The sequence below is a fragment of the Nerophis lumbriciformis genome, linkage group LG18 (assembly GCF_033978685.3).
Source record: "Nerophis lumbriciformis linkage group LG18, RoL_Nlum_v2.1, whole genome shotgun sequence".
Lineage (NCBI taxonomy): Eukaryota > Metazoa > Chordata > Actinopteri > Syngnathiformes > Syngnathidae > Nerophis > Nerophis lumbriciformis.
Genome location: NC_084565.2, coordinates 42,512,373 through 42,534,354, shown reverse-complemented (window position 1 = coordinate 42,534,354; position 21,982 = coordinate 42,512,373). Strand labels below are relative to the sequence as shown.

At 36.1% G+C, this 21,982-nt stretch overlaps 1 protein-coding gene across 2 annotated transcripts in view; it reads right to left on the bottom strand.

The window, feature by feature from the left end:
* szt2 (SZT2 subunit of KICSTOR complex) overlaps positions 1-21,982 on the bottom strand; it is a 332,720-nt gene that overhangs the window by 223,428 nt on the left and 87,310 nt on the right. For both annotated transcript variants that reach the window (XM_061978415.1, XM_061978416.1), the window contains exons 16-18: positions 19,088-19,324; positions 18,947-19,025; positions 10,343-10,431 (exon numbers count right to left, since the gene is read on the bottom strand). In XM_061978415.1, coding sequence (XP_061834399.1) covers positions 10,343-10,431; positions 18,947-19,025; positions 19,088-19,324 — 405 coding nt within the window. The remainder of the gene's footprint in view (positions 1-10,342; positions 10,432-18,946; positions 19,026-19,087; positions 19,325-21,982) is intronic.

Genomic DNA, 21,982 nt, shown 5'->3' with positions numbered 1-21,982 from the left:
CGGTTTTCATCAACCTATTCCGGGTTAAAGTTAAAGTTAAAGTTAAAGTACCAATGATTGTCACACACACACTAGGTGTGGCGAAATTATTCTCTGCATTTGACCCATCACCCTTGATCACCCCCTGGGAGGTGAGGGGAGCAGTGGGCAGCAGCGGTGGCCGCGCCCGGGAATCATTTTTGGTGATTTAACCCCCAATTCCAACCCTTGATACTGAGTGCCAAGCAGGGAGGTAATGGGTCCCATTTTTATAGTCTTTGGTATGACTCGGCCGGGGTTTGAACCCACAACCTACCGATCTCAGGGCGGACACTCTAACCACTAGGCCACTGAGTACAGTAGGTGCAGTGATAAAAAATACAGTTTTTCATTAATTTAAAAAAAAAAAAAGGGTGAAAACTACGCGAATTGCACCTTGTGCAGACAAGATTTTTCGATCGGACACGGAGGAATTAGCGATGTAAAAGACCACGTTGGGACAAAAAAACACAAGTCTAATGCCGTTGCTAGCGATACAAGTGGAAAACTTTCAACGTTTTTCGTCGCCCAAACAGATTCTTTGGATGTGATAAATGCCGAAGTTTTATTTACGGAGGCAATAATTGAGCATGGACTTCCAATCGCACTGGCTGATCACATGGGACAGTTACATGTTTGTAATGCAACCTTTAAAAATCATTACGCGGTGATCGCGGTCCCAAAAATAAACCTTTCTTGCATGATAATGTCCAGAAAAATTCGCTTTATATTACTATAGAGTCCTTTTAACGAATGAATTTGATGGTTTATCACAAACCTTAAATGAAAGAAGTCATTTGTTCTCCTGCAGCATGCATGCGCTTTGGCCTTGCTTCGTGTTTGGTGCGCAATCCTGTCGGCTGTATTTCACAGCACGTCTTTGACAACTTGAAGTGGCATAAAACATTTAAAACAAAGGGGTTATAGGAACAATCACTTTCAGTGTTTTATGCCACTTCAAGTTGTCAAAGACGGTATGCTGGTGCCCGACTGCCACAAGTGGAACAAACATTTGAAACAAAGGGGTTATAGGAACAATCACTTTCAGTGTTTTATGCCACTTCAAGTAAACTTATCATAAAGTTACCATCTGATTTTTGCAGTATGATCAATCTGATAGAATAAATTTGGATTTTAGCCACAAAAAGGTAATGACACCAATGTTATCTATTGGAATTGTTTAGTACTGTTAAAAGTGTTTATACTATTTATGCTTTCAAGTCCAAGTTGAAGAAATCTTGTTAAATGTTGACAGCATAACTACCAAAATACAGAAGTATGTCCTTAATATTTTTGCAGTGCTATTTCTGTTGAAAAGTTCAAATGATGACATTAGAGATGTGATGTGCCACTTTTCAAGTGTCTGATGGCTTCAATTCATTTTCATTAATTTTTCATATTTTGAATTCTTTTGAAAGGCTTACAAAAAAACTACATTTGAATTGTAATTCCATGCTATTGACAGGACTATTAATTTGAATGAAGTTAGCTTACCATGTTTACAGTATGATAATTGTGATAGAAATGTGAATTTTAGGCACAGAATATTTTTTTACAATTGAACAAGGCAGTAGATTATACAAGCTTGGACAGAAAGTTAATAATGACACCAATTTTTTTTTAATGGAATTGTTTAGTACTGTTTTACCATTTGTTTACTGTAAAAAGTGTTTATACTGTTTATACTTTCAATTAACAAATTGAAGTCTTGTGAAAGGTTGTCAAAATAATTTCAAACTATTGAAGTTAGCTTACAGAATAAACATGCCAATCAACCCATATGATTTTTGCTGTAATATTTTTGTTTTGAAAAGTCACTGTGACTGATAGAAAAGTGATGGTTTTAGCAACATTTTAACCTGTCTGAATGCTAATAATCATTTTGCGTCGGTGGGCGAAGCCTGAACCCCCCACCAGGACTTTGTCCTGGACCTACCGGGGCCTGCGGCCCCTGGACCCTGGCTACTAGGTTTTTCTGATTTCAAAAGTTGGCAGGTATGTATATATATATACACACACACACACACACACACACACACACACACACACACACACACACACACACACACACACACACACACACACACACACACACACACACACACACACACACACACACACACACACACATACTGTACATACATATTCATATATACATATTAGAGATGCGCGGATAGGCAATTATTTCATCCGCAATCGCATCACAAAAGTCGTCAACCATCCGCCATCCACCCGAACCAACATTTTATCAAAACCACACCCGCCCGCACCCGCCTGTTGTTATATATCTAATATAGACAATGCAAGGCATTAGTGAGGTTATGAAGCTTTTGCCTGTTAAAGAAAGGAGACTGATCCAATGCAGCAGAGACATTCAATGCGTGATAATATTATTTATCATTATTATAATATTATTGTCATTTCCATTAAGAAAGTGTTGACTATTGTTGCCAATGCCCTCAGATCAGGAGTGCGTTCCTCACACTTTGTGTGCGCAGTTGCAGCAAGCCGAACGAGGCTTTTAGGAAGTTAAAAAAATGTTTTAGAAAGACTAGGCCTATATTTTCGTTAGGTAAAAAAAAATGTTCTGAATTTATTTCAATGAATATTAACTTGTTAGCGTTATAATGCTCAAATAGGGACGAGGGCGGGGTGCACAGTGAAGCAGTGAACAATTTCGCGACAAAGATGAACCTTTATTGATTGATCTGCAGCCATGACAAAATATCAGACAATCTCCATTGTCAACGACAGGCAGGAAAATAAAGATAAACACATAGCCTATGTTCTAGGCATAGGCTCATACCTTTTTAAGTTGAAATAAAAAAATAAATAAAAAATGTGCCTCATAAGCCTTAGGCTGTCAATCACGCGCACAAACTTAAATTATACAATAACATATGTATGTCATCTCTATTTAAACAAAAATAAATTAAATAAATAATAATAATAAATGACCTGCAACTTATTGGCCAAGGCAAAAAGCTGAAGGGGGGAAATCAAACCCATCAGACTGCACTTTATCATCAAACTTGAATTATAATGAAAATAGACGGTCGCGACAAACAAAGCAGGCTAAATAGCCTTACATTGTCGCCAATCGGAGATGCGCTTCACTTGAAAGCGAGGCCAAATAATTAACACACATAGTAGTATATCTCCAATAGAAAAAAACCACAATAAACAACGCAATTGCCTTAATTCCTTTGCATTGTAGTGCGCCCAAACAACACGTAACCATCAAAATTATTCAGCTGACCGAACTCAATATAGGTTAGACATGGGCTTATTTGGTATAGCCTATAGGTAACGTAGACTAATTCGTTTAACATATCCAACCGTATGTCTACTTACTTTTTTTTTCTGTTAGCACTATGCAGGAATAAAATGGCATCTACAGTGCCAGGATTCATGCGAGAGCGCCTGGCCTCTAAAATGCGCCCTGCTGCGCTGAAGGAGCGCTCACTTGCGCCACTTGTTGCTGGGACGCGGTGCCTGATGAAAAATTGACTGTTTCAAAGAGTGCTGCTCGTTTTTCCGTATGTGGGTAACAACATTTAACTATGTATATATATTTCCGAATTGGTTCAACCGCAACCCGCCCGCATCTATTTAAAATCTATTTTTACCCGTCCGACCCGCGGTTGTGTCCGCAAACCGCGCATCTCTAATACATATATATATATACAGGTAAAAGCCAGTAAATTAGAATATTTTGAAAAACTTGATTTATTTCAGTAATTGCATTCAAAAGGTGTAACTTGTACATTATATTTATTCATTGCACACAGACTGATGCATTCAAATGTTTATTTCATTTAATTTTGATGATTTGAAGTGGCAACAAATGAAAATCCAAAATTCCGTGTGTCACAAAATTAGAATATTACTTAAGGCTAATACAAAAAGGGGATTTTTAGAAATGTTGGCCAACTGAAAAGTATGAAAATGAAAAATATGAGCATGTACAATACTCAATACTTGGTTGGAGCTCCTTTTGCCTCAATTACTGCGTTAATGCGGCGTGGCATGGAGTCGATGAGTTTCTGGCACTGCTCAGGTGTTATGAGAGCCCAGGTTGCTCTGATAGTGGCCTTCAACTCTTCTGCGTTTTTGGGTCTGGCATTCTGCATCTTCCTTTTCACAATACCCCACAGATTTTCTATGGGGCTAAGGTCAGGGGAGTTGGCGGGCCAATTTAGAACAGAAATACCATGGTCCGTAAACCAGGCACGGGTAGATTTTGCGCTGTGTGCAGGCGCCAAGTCCTGTTGGAACTTGAAATCTCCATCTCCATAGAGCAGGTCAGCAGCAGGAAGCATGAAGTGCTCTAAAACTTGCTGGTAGACGGCTGCGTTGACCCTGGATCTCAGGAAACAGAGTGGACCGACACCAGCAGATGACATGGCACCCCAAACCATCACTGATGGTGGAAACTTTACACTAGACTTCAGGCAACGTGGATCCTGTGCCTCTCCTGTCTTCCTCCAGACTCTGGGACCTCGATTTCCAAAGTAAATGCAAAATTTGCATGGTTGGGTGATGGTTTGGGGTGCCATGTCATCTGCTGGTGTCGGTCCACTCTGTTTCCTGAGATCCAGGGTCAACGCAGCCGTCTACCAGCAAGTTTTAGAGCACTTCATGCTTCCTGCTGCTGACCTGCTCTATGGAGATGGAGATTTCAAGTTCCAACAGGACTTGGCGCCTGCACACAGCGCAAAATCTACCCGTGCCTGGTTTACGGACCATGGTATTTCTGTTCTAAATTGGCCCGCCAACTCCCCTGACCTTAGCCCCATAGAAAATCTGTGGGGTATTGTGAAAAGGAAGATGCAGAATGCCAGACCCAAAAACGCAGAGGAGTTGAAGGCCACTATCAGAGCAACCTGGGCTCTCATAACACCTGAGCAGTGCCAGAAACTCATCGACTCCATGCCACGCCGCATTAACGCAGTAATTGAGGCAAAAGGAGCTCCAACCAAGTATTGAGTATTGTACATGCTCATATTTGTCATTTTCATACTTTTCAGTTGGCCAACATTTCTAAAAATCCCTTTTTTGTATTAGCCTTAAGTAATATTCTAATTTTGTGACACACGGAATTTTGGATTTTCATTTGTTGCCACTTCAAATCATCAAAATTAAATGAAATAAACATTTGAATGCATCAGTCTGTGTGCAATGAATAAATATAATGTACAAGTTACACCTTTTGAATGCAATTACTGAAATAAATCAAGTTTTTCAAAATATTCTAATTTACTGGCTTTTACCTGTATATATATATTATATATATTATTTATATATATTTATTTATTTATATATGCACCTTATTGCTTCTTTATCCTGCACTACCATGAGCTTATGTAACGAAATTTCGTTCTTATCTGTGCTGTAAAGTTCAAATTTGAATGACGATAAAAAGGAAGTCTAAGTCTAAGTCTAATAAGTGTGGAGAGTGTTTTGCATCTTTCCCATCATGCTTCGTAATGGGTGTCATTTTGAATTTCTAATTGTGCGTGAACGTTTTTTTTTGTTTTTTTTAAATAATATCCACAAAGTTGTGTTATGTGTGACTATGTCTGTTGACATTTCGTGTTGGTTGGATTTAAAAAAATTTGCACCAATTATTAGGGAAGGTTGATTGCAGTGGGTCATACAAGTACATGCTGTGAACGAAATATTTCAGCGCATAATTATTGCTCAATGACCAGAACTAATCGCGTTGTGGCAAAGTAGTTGCAAAAAATGTGTAAGACCTTTAAAATAGATTGATATCGCCCATATTAAAAATAATAATGTAAACTAATAATATTAATACATTTATGACGTCTCGCTGGCCCTATTGAAGACGCCCGCGGGCTGTGTTTTAGACACCACTGCCATTGGTGGACAAACGCATGAGAGACGGGCGTTCATTTTAGACTGTTCCGACCTTTAGATAGCTTACAGCACTGGTATTCCTGTTTTTGTACTTACTCCTGTTTTGTAGAAGAAATTGTTAAAATTGAATTCTCAGAACGGTCTTAGGACAAAATAATCTAGGTCAGGGGTGGCCATTACGTGGATGGCGAGCTAGCGGTGGATGGTGTGTCAGTCCATCACTAGTGTGGAGAATGCATATATTTTTAAGAGTTCTTTCTTTATTCATAGTCATTTTTAAAGCAGCTAATATTTTCCCATGTGTACTCTTTTTGCTTGTATCTTATGTCCGCAAGTAAACTCTGTGCTTTACCTTGAAGGGTTGGAATGTGGGAGTATAGCATACTCCCTTTTTTACCTTATCAGTATTAGAACAATGAGGCTGGGTGGGGGCTGTTTTAGTATTCAATAAGTTGTCTCTTTCCGTTTGGCTTTCAGACCGCTTCTAGATGCCGCTATTAACGGACTGTAGGACTTAGTAAAACTTGATAACATTCCTATTCTGTCTTGATGGTCCTTTTTGCTCAACATATATGTCATCTAAAGAACTTTGGATTGACCAGTGACTTTAATTCCCTGAGAGGAAGACTGGTCAGACACAACACCAGCCAGGCATTAAAAAAATAGAGCTAAAAATGATGGATCATCAATTTTCACCAAGACGTGACTTTGGTCACCTGAGGGTCTTGTGAGATGACGCTGGCTGCTGCCACATAATTATTAAGAAAATTGACCGACAGGAAGGCCAGAAACACTTTTTATTTCAACGCGCCGTACCTGCCGCTAAAACTCTAAAGACCGACTGCATAGTTCCTGTCTTCACAATAAAAGCGCCGCTTCATCCTGCCTGCGCTAACAAAATAAGAGTCTCAGAAAGCGAGCAAGCTACGGAGTTTGCCGCCAATGTATTTCTTGTAAAGTGTATAAAAAGGAGCATGGAATCTGGACAAACTTTCATGTGGTATTGGACAGAAAGGAGGACTTTTTTTTCCTCCTCCATTTGATAAATGTGGAGGTTATCATCACTACTGTCTGATTCCAATCTATGCAAGTCATCACAATCATACCAACTTATATTCTTGTCTTCATGAAAGAAACATGCTTGTATTATCATTAAACACCTTTAACTTGGGGGGTGTTGATGTGTGAGGGAGCAGGGTTGGGGTGGGGGCGGGGTTTGGTGGTAGCAGGGGTGTATAATGTAGCCCGGAAGAGTCAGGGCTGCATGGGATTCTGGGTATTTGTTCTGTTGTGTTTATGTTGTCTTAAGGTGCAGATGTTCTTCCGAAATGTGTTTTTCATTCTTGTTTGGTTTTGATTCAAAGTGTGGCGCATTATTAGTACCGTATTTTCCGCACTATAAGGCGCACCCTAAAAACCACAAATTTTCTCAAAAGCTGACAGTGCGCCTTATAACCCGGTGCGCTTTATATATGGATTAATATTAAGATTCATTTTCATAAAGTTTCGGTCTCGCAACTACGGTAAACAGCCGCCATCTTTTTTCCCCGTAGAAGAGGAAGTGCTTCTTCTTCTACGCAAGCAACCGCCAAGGTAAGCACCCGCCCCCATAGAACAGGAAGCGCTTCTTCTTCTACTGTAAGCAACCACCCGCCCGCGTAGAAGAAGAAGAAGCGCGCGGATATTACGTTTCATTTCCTTTGTGTGTTTACATCTGTAAAGACCACAAAATGGCTCCTACTAAGCGACAGGGATCCGGTTCATGAAAAGACGCAATCTCTCCATCCGCACACGGACTACTATTTCACAGCAACTGCCTAAAGACTTTCAAGAAAAGCTGGCTACTTTCCGTGCATATTGTAAAAACAAGATAGCTGAAAAAAAGATCCGGCCAGAGAACATTATCAACATGGACGAGGTTCCACTGACTTTTGATATTCCTGTGAACCGCACTGTGGATACAACGGGAGCACGTACGGTGAATATTCGCACCACAGGGAATGAGAAGTCATCCTTCACTGTGGTTCTAGCTTGCCATGCTAATGGCCAGAAACTTCCACCCATGGTGATATTCAAAAGGAAGACCTTGCCAAAAGAGACCTTTCCAGCCGGCGTCATCATAAAAGCTAACTCGAAGGGATGGATGGATGAAGAAAAGATGAGCGAGTGGTTAAGGGAAGTTTAAGTTTACGCGAAGAGGCCGGGTGGCTTTTTTCACGCAGCTCCGTCCATGTTGATATACGACTCCATGCGCGCCCACATCACGCTGGTTTTTAATATATTATTAAAGTTTGACTGACCTATCTGACTGTTTTTTTGACATTCCTTTAGCGCAGTTAGATGCGGCTTACAACACGGGGCGGCTTATAGGTGGACAAAGTTTTGAAATATGCCGTTCATTGAAGGCGCGGCTTATAACCCAGGGCGCCTTATGGTGCGGAAAATACGGTAAATGATATATATGAATGAGGTAGATCCCTTCCACTTGGTCAGTTGAAAAGTAGCTGGCCTGCAGAAAAAGTGTGGCCACCCCTGGTCTAGGTCAGGGGTCGGCAACCTTTACCAGTCAAAGAGCCATTTTGACCAGTTTCACAAATTAAAGAAAACAATGGGAGCCACAAAAATCTTTTGAAACTTAAAATGAAATAACACTGCATACAAAGTCTTTTTTTGATGTGTGAGGGAGCAGGGTTGGGGTGGTGGCGGGGTTTGGTGGTAGCAGGGGTGTATAATGTAGCCCGGAAGAGTCAGGGCTGCATGGGATTCTGGGTATTTGTTCTGTTGTGTTTATGTTGTCTTAAGGTGCAGATGTTCTCCCGAAATGTGTTTGTCATTCTTGTTTGGTTTTGATTCAAAGTGTGGCGCATTCTTAGTAAGAGTGTTAAAGTTGTTTTATATGGCCACCGTCAGTGTAACCTGTGTGGCTGTTGACCAAGTATTAGAGATGCGCGGTTTGCGGGCACAACCGCGGAGTCCGCGGATTATCCGCGGATCGGGCGGATGAAATTAAAAAAAATTAGATTTTATCCGCGGGTCGGGTCGGGTCGGGCGGTTGAAATAAAAAAAAATTAGATTTTAAATAGATTCAGGCGGGTGGCAGTTAAACCAATTGGTAAATATATATACATAGTTAAATGTTGTTACCCACATACGAAAAACGAGCAGGCACCTGCAGCATATGCCACAACAGAAGAAAAAGAAAAGAAAAGAGATGGACACTTTTACGGAGCGGAGAAGGGACGCCTCGCCGGGGTCCGGGACCGAGGCCCCTTCCCCCGAGAGGGCCCCACCGGGAGCCGTAGCTGAGGCGATCCGCGAGAAGGGCCCGACGCACGTCCAGGGTCACCACCGCGCCCACCGCACCGACACCCCGCCTCGTCCGCCTTCGCCGCGGCCGGCGTCACGCGCAGCAGGTAAGCAGCTTACCTGCCCGCCACCCCCGTGGCCGGGGGCTCGTAACAGGGGTCACTCCGCGCGCTCCGCCCGCGCAGCTTACCTGCCCGCCACCCCTGTTGCCGGGGGCGCGTAACAGGGGTCACTCCGCGCGCAGTGCGCTCACGAAAGGGGTGGGGCTCACCCTGGTTGATATAGACAGCAGGACGGTGGCCATGGAAGTCGGAACCCGCTAAGGAGTGTGTAACAACCCACCTGCCGAATCAACTAGCCCTGAAAATGGATGGCGCTGGAGCGTCGGGCCCATATATCCGTCCGTCGCCGGCAGCGAGACGCGCTTGGAGGTGCGCTCTGCGCGGCTCCCATATGATTGCGCACTGGTGTGCGTCTGGGTCGTGACAGCGTGGCACGCGAATGTCTGTGCTGCATTGGATCAGTCTCCTTTCTTTAACAGGCAAAAGCTTTATAACCTCACTAATGCCTTGCATCGTCTATATTAGATATATAACAACGGGCGGGTGCGGTTCTGATCAAATGTTACATCGGGTGGATGGCGGATGGTTGACGACTTTCTGATGCGGTTGCGGATGAAATAATTGCCTATCCGCGCATCTCTACCAAGTATGCCTCGCTGTCACTTACGTGTGCAAGCAGAAAATGCATATAACAAGGGGCTGGGCTGGCACGCTGTTAATACAGATTGTAGAGGGCATTAAATACTGTACCATCATGGCACGACCTTATTATTCATGTAAGGGTGAAAATCGGAGAATATTAATCCCGGGAGTTTTCTGCGAGAGGCACTGAAATCCGGAAATCTCCCGGAAAAATCGGAGGGTCGGCAAGTATGCAGCTGAGCCGCATCAGAGTGATCAAAGAGCCGCATGCGGCTCCGGAGCCGCGGGGTTGCCGACCCCTGGTCTAGGTGGACTCTCCCTTCCTAAAAGGGGGGTTCCAATACGTTCAAAATGGGATGATTTTCATTAGCACAATGTGGGGTTTTACACAGTTGTAAAAAAATGTCACGCAGCTTTGAAAGTGGCGGTACCTGTCCTTGGTGGAGGTGGCGTGAGGAGGGAAGAGGATGTACTGAACGATGCAAGAGTGACTCTCTCGGTCACAGTCGGCCGACATGCCCTGCAGACAAAGTTCATGCTATTTCAGCGTATACAGTCCTGTCAAAAGTGTACATACACGTGTAAAGAACATCATGTCATGAGTTTCCAATCATTTCTACAACTCTTATTTTTTTGTGATGTAGTGATTGGAGCACATACTTGTTGGTCAGAAAAAACATTCATGAAGTTTGCTTTTTTTATGAATTTATTATGAAAATGTGAGGGTCAAAAGTATACATACAGCAATGTTAATATTTGCTTACATGTCCCTTGGCAAGTTTACCTGCAATAAGGCGCTTTTGGTAGCCATCCACAAGCTTCTGCTTGAATTTTTGACTACAAAATTAGTGCAGTTCAGCTAAATGTGTTGCTTTTCTGACATGGACTTGTTTCTTCAGCATTGTCCACACGTTTTAAGTCATGACTTTGGGAAGGCCATTCTAAAACCTTCATTCTATCCTGATTTAGCCATTCCTTTACCACTTTTGACATGTGTTTGGGGTCATTGTCCTGTTGCAACACCCAACTGTGCCCAAGACCCAACCTCTGGGCTGATGATTTTAGCTTGTCCTGAACAATTTGGAGGTAATCCTCCTTTTTCTTTGTCCCATTTAAAGCAGCAGTTCCATTGGAAGCAAAACAGGCCCAGAGCATAATACTACCACCACCATGCTTGACGGTAGGTATGGTGTTCCTGGGATTAAAGGCCTCCAAACATATTGCTGGGTATTGTGGCCAAACAGCTCCGTTTTTGTTTCATCTGACATCACATGGACAAAGATAAGACCTTCTGGAGGAAAGTTCTGTGGTCAAGTCCATGTCAGAAAACCAACAAATGTAGCTGAACATGTAACCATGTCCCGCTCCCCAGTCTGTGGAACGCTCTCCCTGACCACCTGAGGGCACCACAGACTGTGGATGCTTTTATAAGAGGCTTAAAAACCCTTCTTTTTAAGATATATGCATACTAGTTCTAGCTATTAGGCTGTTCTAGTTTTTATTAGGGCCCGCATGGCCCATTGTATAAGGACTCCCAAAGGGAGTCCTTATGCAATGGGACATAAGGACCTATTGAATTTGTAAGGTTTTATTATTATTATACCGGCCGCCTTTTGAGCTGTAATTTGACCCACTTAACATGCTTCAAAACTCACCATATTTGACCCACACATCAGGACCTGCGAAAATTGCCTTTTAATAAAAAAAACGAACCCCAAAACTCAAAATTGCGCTCTAGCGCCCCCTAGGAAGAAAAAAAAACTAGACTGCCTGTAATTCCCACTAGGAAGGTCGGAGAGACATGAAAAAAATACCTCTATGTAGGTGTGACTTAGGCCTACATTTCACAATTGTACATTGTTGGGCAAAAATCAACAGGAAGTTGGCTATTCCCCCTTCAAGACAAAAATGTACTAAAAACAGTCACTTCTGCCTCTTTGAGCTGTAATTTGACCCCCTTAACATGCTTCAAAACTCACCAAACTGAACGCACACATCAGGACTGGCAAAAATTGCGATCTAATAAAAAAACCTAACCCCAAATTTAAAAATTACGCTCTACTGCAATTTTTGAATAAAACGCAGAAAAAACTGCTCCTCGGAAGAAAAAAATGACATAACTGCCTGTAACTCCCACTGGGAAGGTCGGAGAGACATGAAACAAAAACCTCTATGTAGGTCTCACTTAGACCTACATTTCATAAATTGACAACCCCCAGCAAAATTCTACAGTAAGTTTGCTTTTCCCCCTTCAAAACATCATTTTTGTAAAAACCGGTCACGCTTACACTGGCCAAAAGTATTGGGACACTTAGGACTACAACCTGACAAAAGTATTTGGACACTTAGGACTAAAACTGGACAAAAGTTTTGGACACTTATGACTAAAACTGGACACAAGTATTGGGACACTTAGGACTAAAACTTGACAAAAGTATTGGGCCACTTGGGACTAAAACTTGACAAAAGTATTGCAACTCTTTGGACTACCACTGGACAAAAGAATTGGGACGCTTACACTGGCCAAAAGTATTGGGACACTTAGGACTACAACTGGACAAAAGTATTGGGACACTTAGGACTACAACTGAACAAAAGTTTTGGGATACTTAGGACTGCAACTAGACAAAAAAATTGGGACTTTTAGTATTAAAACTTGACAAATATATTGGGACACTTAGGACTAAAACTTGACAAAAGTATTGGGAAACTTCGGACTACCACGGGACAAAAGTATTGGGACACTTAGGACTACGACTGGAAAAAAGTATTGGGACATTTTGGACTACCACTGGCCAAAAGTATTGGGACACTTACACTGGATAAAAGTATTGGGACACTTAGGACTACAACTTGACAAAAGTACTGGGACAAATTAGGAATAAAACTGGACAAAAGTATTGGGACACTTAGGACTAGCACCTGCCAAATATGCGGGCCCGACCAATGCTGCTTGCAGCTTTAATTTTTATTATATTTTTATTCTTTTTTTTTTTAATACACTGTAGCACTTTGAGGTTGTTTGCTCAATGTAAAGTGCTTTATTACAAATAAAATCTATTATTATTATTATTACATTGCTGTATGTATACTTTTGACCCAGCACATTTGCTCACATTTTCAGTAGACCCATAATAAATTCATAAAAGAAGCAAACTTCATGAATGTTTTTTGTGACCAACAAGTATGTGCTCCAATCACTACATCACAAAAAAATGAGAGTTGTAGAAATGATTGGAAACTCAAGACAGCCATGACATGATGTTCTTTACAAGTGTATGTCTGTGGGAAAATTTTGCATATTTACTGTGTTTGCCATTAAAAAAAGTGTTCTTTAACAAAAAAACAGCATTAAACAAACACGAAAAAAATCATAAAAAGGTATTAACAAGATATAAAACTTGAAATTGATATAGAAATTTAAGCGTTTAAAGTAAAAAATAAAAAAATTTAAAAATAATGTATGAGTTATTTTTAACAATTTGGGTCCCTGAGATTTTTAGTGGGTTTTTTTGGTTTTTTTTAAACTGTCATGGCTCAAAAAATAATAATGAATCAAAATCAGTGTTGTTTTAAATTATTGACGTATTAAAGGCTCCAATTACTTCACATCAAATATTCCACTTTGAAGTTTTTTGTGGGAAAATGTTGCATATTTACTGTGTTTTCCATTAAAAAAAGTGACAAAAACAGCATTAAACAAAACAACAAAAAAAACAGGAAAAAATAATAATAAAAACCGTATAATCGACATAAAAAATTTGAAGTTGATCAAAAGCATTTAAAGTAAAAAAAAATATTTAAAAAAATCATGTGTGACTTATTTTTAACACTTTTGGATCCCTGAGATTTTAGTGGGTTTTTTTTCTGAAAACTGTCATGGCTCAAAAAATAATAATAAATCAAAATCAGTGTTGTTTTAAATTATTGACGTATTAAAGGCTCCAATTACTTCACATCAAATATTCCACTTTGAAGTTTTTTGTGGGAAAATGTTGCATATTTACTGTGTTTTCCATTAAAAAAAGTGACAAAAACAGCACTAAACAAAAAAACAGGAAATAATTAAAATAAAAAAACGTATAATCGACATAAAAAATTTGAAGTTGATCAAAAGCTTTAAGAATTTAAAGTTAAAAAAAACAATTAAAAAAAAATCATGTATGACTTATTTTTAACACTTTTGGATCCCTGAGATTTTAGTGGGGGTTTTTTTCTGAAAACTGTCATGGCTCAAAAAATAATAATAAACCAAAATCAGTGTTGTTTTAAATGATTGACCTATTGAAGGCTCCAATTACTTCACATCAAATATTCCACTTTGAAGTTTTTTGTGGGAAAATGTTGCATATTTACTGTGTTTTCCATTAAAAAAAGTGACAAAAACAGCATTAAACAAAAAAAAAAAAAAAAACAGGAAAAAATAATAATAAAAAACGTATAATCGACATAAAAAATTTGAAGTTGATCAAAAGCTTTAAGCATTTAAAGTAAAAACAAATATTTAAAAAATCATGTATGACTTATTTTTAACACTTTTGGATCCCTAAGATTTTAGTGGGGGGTTTTTCTGAAAACTGTCACGGCTCAAAAAATAATAATAAATCAAAATCAGTGATGTTTTAAATTATTGACGTATTAAAGGCTCCAATTACTTCACATCAAATATTCCACTTTGAAGTTTTTTGTGGGAAAATGTTGCATATTTACTGTGTTTTCCATTTAAAAAAGTGACAAAAACAGCATTAAACAAAAAAACTGGAAAAAATAAAAATAAAAAACGTATAATCGACATAATAAATTTGAAGTTGATCAAAAACGTTAAGCATTTAAAGTAAAAAAAAATATTTGAAAAAAATCATGTATGACTTATTTTTAACACTTTTGGATCCCTGAGATTTTAGTGGGTTTTTTTTCTGAAAACTGTCATGGCTCAAAAAATAATAATAAACAAAAATCAGTGTTGTTTTAAATTATTGACCTATTGAAGGCTCCAATTACTTCACATCAAATATTCCACTTTGAAGTTTTTTGTGGGAAAATGTTGCATATTTACTGTGTTTTCCATTAAAAAAAGTGACAAAAACAGCATTAAACAAAAAAAACAGGAAAAATAAAAATAAAAAACGTATAATCGACATAAAATATTTGAAGTTGATCAAAAGCTTTAAGCATTTAAAGTAAAAACAAATATTTAAAAAAATCATGTATGACTTATTTTTAACACTTTTGGATCCCTGAGATTTTAGTGGGGGGTTTTTCTGAAAACTGTCATGGCTCAAAAAATAATAATAAATCAAAATCAGTGTTGTTTTAAATTATTGACCTATTGAAGGCTCCAATTACTTCACATCAAATATTCCACTTTGAAGTTTTTTGTGGGAAAATGTTGCATATTTACTGTGTTTTCCATTTAAAAAAGTGACAAAAACAGCATTAAACAAAAAAAACAAAAAAACAGGAAAAAATAATAATAAAAAACGTATAATCGACATAAAAAATTTGAAGTTGATCAAAAGCATTTAAAGTAAAAAAAATATTTAAAAAAATCATGTATGACTTATTTTTAACACTTTTGGATCCCTGAGATTTTAGTGGGGTTTTTTTCTGAAAACTGTCATGGCTCAAAAAATAATAATGAATCAAAATCAGTGATGTTTTAAATTATTGACCCATTAAAGGCTCCAATTACTTCACATCAAATATTCCACTTTGAAGTTTTTTGTGGGAAAATGTTGCATATTTACTGTGTTTTCCATTAAAAAAAAGTGACAAAAACAGCATTAAAAAAAAAAAAAAAAAAAAAAACAGGGGAAAAAAAACAAAAAACCTATAATCGACATAAAAAATTTGAAGTTGATCAAAAGCATTTAAAGTAAAAAGAAATATTTAAAAAAATCATGTATGACTTATTTTTAACACTTTTGGATCCCTGAGATTTTAGTGGGGGGTTTTTCTGAAAACTGTCACGGCTCAAAAAATAATAATAAATCAAAATCAGTGTTGTTTTAAATTATTGACGTATTAAAGGCTCCAATTACTTCACATCAAATATTCCACTTTGAAGTTTTTTGTGGGAAAATGTTGCATATTTACTGTGTTTTCCATTAAAAAAAGTGACAAAAACAGCATTAAACAAAACAAAACAAAAAAACAGGGAAAAAAATTATAAAAACCGTATAATCGACATAAAAAATTTGAAGTTGATCAAAAGCATTTAAAGTAAAAAAAAATATATTTAAAAAAAATCATGTATGACTTATTTTTTAACACTTTTGGATCCCTGTGATTTTAGTGGGGTTTTTTTCTGAAAACTGTCATGGCTCAAAAAATAATAATGAATCAAAATCAGTGATGTTTTAAATTATTGATGTATTAAAGGCTCCAATTACTTCACATCAAATATTTCACTTTGAAGTTTTTTGTGGGAAAATGTTGCATATTTACTGTGTTTTCCATTAAAAAAAGTGACAAAAACAGCATTAAAAAAAAAAAAAAAACAGGGGGAAAAAAAACGTATAATCGACATAAAAAATTTGAAGTTGATCAAAAGCATTTAAAGTAAAAAAAAAATATTTAAAAAAATCATGTATGACTTATTTTTAACACTTTTGGATCCCTGATATTTTAGTGGGGTTTTTTTTCTGAAAACTGTCATGGCTCAAAAAATAATAATAAACCAAAATCAGTGTTGTTTTAAATGATTGACCTATTGAAGGCTCCAATTACTTCACATCAAATATTCCACTTTGAAGTTTTTTGTGGGAAAATGTTGCATATTTACTGTGTTTTCCATTAAAAAAAAAGTGACAAAAACAGCATTAAAAAAAAAAAAAAAAAAAAAAAAAAAAAAAAAGGGGGAAAAAAACAAAAAAACTATAATCGACATAAAAATTTGAAGTTGATCAAAAGCATTTAAAGTAAAAAGAAATATTTAAAAAAATCATGTATGACTTATTTTTAACACTTTTGGATCCCTGAGATTTTAGTGGGAGGTTTTTCTGAAAACTGTCACGGCTCAAAAAAAAAGAAATCAAAATCAGTGTTGTTTTAAATTATTGACCTATTGAAGGCTCCAATTACTTCACATCAAATATTCTACTTTGAAGTTTTTTGTGGGAAAATGTTGCATATTTACTGTGTTTTCCATTAAAAAAAAGTGACAAAAACAGCATTAAACAAAAAAAAACAGGAAAAAAAAAAATAAAAAACGTATAATTGACATAAAATATTTGAAGTTGATCAAAAGCTTTAAGCATTAAAGAAAAAAAGAAAAAAACACGTATAATTGACATAAAAAATTTGAAGTTGATCAAAAGCATTAAAGTAAAAAAAAAAATCAAAAAAAATCATGTATGACTTATTTTTAACACTTTTGGATCCCTGTGATTTTAGTGGGGGGTTTTTCTGAAAACTGTCATGGCTCAAAAAATAATAATGAATCAAAATCAGTGATGTTTTAAATTATTGACCTATTAAAGGCTCCAATTACTTCACATCAAATATTCCACTTTGAAGTTTTTTGTGGGAAAATGTTGCATATTTACTGTGTTTTCCATTTAAAAAAGTGACAAAAACAGCATTAAACAAAAAAAAACAGGGAAAAAAATAATTAAAAAACGTATAATCGACATAAAATATTTGAAGTTGATCAAAAGCTTTAAGCATTTAAAGTAAAAAAAAAATATTTAAAAAAATCATGTATGACGTATTTTTAACACTTTTGGATCCCTGTGATTTTAGTGGGGGTTTTTTCTGAAAACTGTCATGGCTCAAAAAATAATAATAAACCAAAATCAGTGTTTTAAATAATTGACCTATTAAAGGCTCCTATTACTTCACATCAAATATTCCACTTTGAAGTTTTTTGTGGGAAAATGTTGCAAATTTACTGTGTTTTCCATTAAAAAAAGTGACAAAAACAGCATTTAAAAAAAAAAAAACAGGAGAAAAAAAAAAAAAACGTATAATCGACATAAAAAATTTGAAGTTGATCAAAAGCATTTAAATTAAAAAAAAAAATTAAAAAAAATCATGTATGACTTATTTTTAACACTTTTGGATCCCTGTGATTTTAGTGGGGTTTTTTTCTGAAAACTGTCATGGCTCAAAAAATAATAATAAACCAAAATCAGTGTTGTTTTAAATGATTGACCTATTGAAGGCTCCAATTACTTCACATCAAATATTCCACTTTGAAGTTTTTTGTGGGAAAATGTTGCATATTTACTGTGTTTTCCATTAAAAAAAGTGACAAAAACAGCATTAAACAAAAAAACTGGAAAAAATAATAATAAAAAATGTATAATCGACATAAAAAATTTGAAGTTGATCAAAAGCATTTAAAGTAAAAAAAAATATTTAAAAAAATCATGTATGACTTATTTTTAACACTTTTGGATCCCTGAGATTTTAGTGGGGGGTTTTTCTGAAAACTGTCATGCTCAAAAAATAATAATAAATCAAAATCAGTGTTGTTTTAAATTATTGACCTATTGAAGGCTCCAATTACGTCATATCAAATATTCCACTTTAAAAAAAACATTTTTGGGGGGGATGTTGCATATTATGTGTTTTGCCATTAAGAAATAGGTTTTCTTGAACAAAAAGGGCACAAAAAGCATTGAATTTTTTTAAATAAGTGACTTATTTTTACCTTTTTATGGGTCTCCAGGATCAAAACTTGAGAGGAGCCTTAACTAAAATCTATATACTGTATTGTAATGGTTTTAAAAATGAAATATCAAAATTGCCCCCACATGCTTTCATTTTTCAATGTGCGGCCCGTAATGGCCAAAGTTTGGACACCCCTGGTCTATATTGAATGACATTTGGATAACAAAAAAAGTAATTCCATTTGATTTACTGGGCCACTGACCGAATGAGCAGCTTCTCCAGGGGCTTGTTGAGTACCACCACCACAAGTGTATGTCAACTTTTGACCACGACTGCATCATTTAAAAAAAATTCAGCTAAAATAAGTCATTAGAAAATGAAAGTTGTGCTCCTGTGTTGGTGTGAAGTGCATGTTTTACCTTCATCGGCAACTCGATGACCATGTTGACGATGCCGTCTCCACTGGCAGCGAAGTGAAAGCCCTCAGACAAGCGGATCCTGCAGTGGATCATCAACATCAATCAGTTTGGACCACACAACAAACCCCCAAAACGACTCACTCTGAGAGCATGGACAGGATGTGGGCGACCGCTTGCATGGCCACAGCAGGGCCCTGGCTGCTCTGCACCGCCCACACCCAGCGCCGGTGCAGGAAGTAGCGAGACAGCGAGGCCAGCGTGGACGAGGCGGTCCGGTTGGCCGCCACGTGGAGGGGTCCCGCCGTGCTGGAGGGCTGCACGGAGTTCTCCATGCTGAGAATGAAGGGGATCCTGAAGTCCAGCGGCAGCTTCTCGTACCTGCAGGTCAAGAATATATTTTTGTCTTTCACAAGCAATTCTTCTCCAAAGTGTGCATTTGCAGACATTATAAAAAATACTATTACAAAAAAAAACATAAAATGAGTGGAATAACACAGCTCACAGGTCAAATATAATGAGAAAAATATATATATATATATTAAAGGCTCCAATTACTTCACATCAAATATTCCACTTTGAAGTGTTTTTTGTGGGAAAATGTTGCATATTTACTGTGTTTTCCATTAAAAAAAAGTGACAAAAACAGCATTAAACAAAAAAACCCAAAAAAAACAGGAAAAAAAACAAAAAAAAAACGTATAATCGACATAAAAAATTTGAAGTTGATCAAAAGCTTTAAGAATTTAAAGTAAAAACAAATGTTTAAAAAAAATCATGTATGACTTATTTTTAACACTTTTGGATCCCTGTGATTTTAGTGGGTTTTTTTTCTGAAAACTGTCATGGCTCAAAAAATAGTAATGAATCAAAATCAGTGTTGTTTTAAATTATTGACGTATTAAAGGCTCCAATTACTTCACATCAAATATTCCACTTTGAAGTTTTTTTGTGGGAAAATGTTGCATATTTACTGTGTTTTCCATTAAAAAAAAGTGACAAAAACAGCATTAAACAAAAAAAAACAAAAAAACAGGAAAAAATAAAAATAAAAAAATGTATAATCGACATAAAAAATTTGAAGTTGATCAAAAGCTTTAAGAATTTAAAGTAAAAACAAATATTTAAAAAAAATCATGTATGACTTATTTTTAACACTTTTGGATCCCTGTGATTTTAGTGGGTTTTTTTTCTGAAAACTGTCATGGCTCAAAAAATAGTAATGAATCAAAATCAGTGTTGTTTTAAATTATTGACGTATTAAAGGCTCCAATTACTTCACATCAAATATTCCACTTTGAAGTTTTTTGTGGGAAAATGTTGCATATTTACTGTGTTTTCCATTAAAAAGTGACAAAAACAGCATTAAAAAAATAATAAAAATAAAAAATAAAACAGGAAAAAAAACCAAAAAAAACCCGTATAATCGACATAAGAAATTTAACCCTAACCCTAATGCAATGTTGACTCTAATTACACCATTTGTTTTTTTTAAACTGTCACCGCTCACAAAATAATAAAGAAACAAAATCAGTGTTGTTTTAAATTATTGACCTATTGAAGGCTCCAATTACTTCACATCAAATATTCCACTTTGAAGTGTTTTTTGGTGGGAAAATGTTGCATATTTACTGTGTTTGTTTCTATAACAAAAAACAGCATTAAACAAACAAACATGCAAAACTTGAGGTTGATCTAGAGATTTAAGCGTTTAAAGTTAAAAAATTAAAAAATAAAATAATGAATGACTTATTTTGAACACTTTTGGATCCCTGAGATTTTTTGTGTTTTTTTTTCTGAAAACTGTCATGACTCAAAAAAAAAAAATTAATCAAAATGAATGTTGTTTTAAATTATTGACCTACTGAAGGCTCCAATTACTTCACATCAAATATTCCACTTTGAAGTGTTTTTTGTGCGAAAATGTTGCATATTTACTGTGTTTGTTTATATAACAAAAAACAGCATAAAACAAACAAAAGAAAACGTGAAAAAAATCATAAAAAAGGTATAATTGACATACAAAACTTGAAGTTGATCTAGAGATTTAAGCATTTAAAGTAAAAATAATTAAAATAATGTATGACTTATTTTGAACACTTTTGGATCCCTGAGATTTTTTGATTTTTTTCCTACAAACTGTCATGGCTCAGAAAATAATGAATCAAAATCAGTGTTATAAATTATTGACCTATCGAAGGCTCCAATTACTTCACATCAAATATTCCACTTTGACGGGGTTTTTTGTGGGAAAATGTTGCATATTTACTGTGTTTGCCATTGAAAAAAGTGTTCTATAACAAAAAAAACAGCATTAAACAAACATGAAAAAAATCATAAAAAAGGTATACTCGACATACAAAACTTGAAGTTGATCTAAAGATTTAAGCATTTAAAGTAAAAAACAAAAAATAAAATTATGTATGACTTATTATTAACAATTTGGGTCCCTGAGATTTTTAGTGTTTTTTTGTTTTTTTTGAAAACTGTCATGTTTTAAAAAATAATAATGAATCAAAATCAGTGTTGTTTTAAATGATGGACCTATTAAAGACTCCAATTACTTCACATCAAATATTCCACTTTGAAGTTTTTTTTGTGCGAAAATGTTGCATATTTACTGTGTTTGTTTATATAACAAAAAACAGCATAAAACAAACAAAAGAAAACGTGAAAAAAATCATAAAAAAGGTATAATTGACATACAAAACTTGAAGTTGATCTAGAGATTTAAGCATTTAAAGTAAAAATAATTAAAATAATGTATGACTTATTTTGAACACTTTTGGATCCCTGAGATTTTTTGATTTTTTTCCTACAAACTGTCATGGCTCAGAAAATAATGAATCAAAATCAGTGTTATAAATTATTGACCTATCGAAGGCTCCAATTACTTCACATCAAATATTCCACTTTGACGGGGTTTTTTGTGGGAAAATGTTGCATATTTACTGTGTTTGCCATTGAAAAAAGTGTTCTATAACAAAAAAAACAGCATTAAACAAACATGAAAAAAATCATAAAAAAGGTATACTCGAC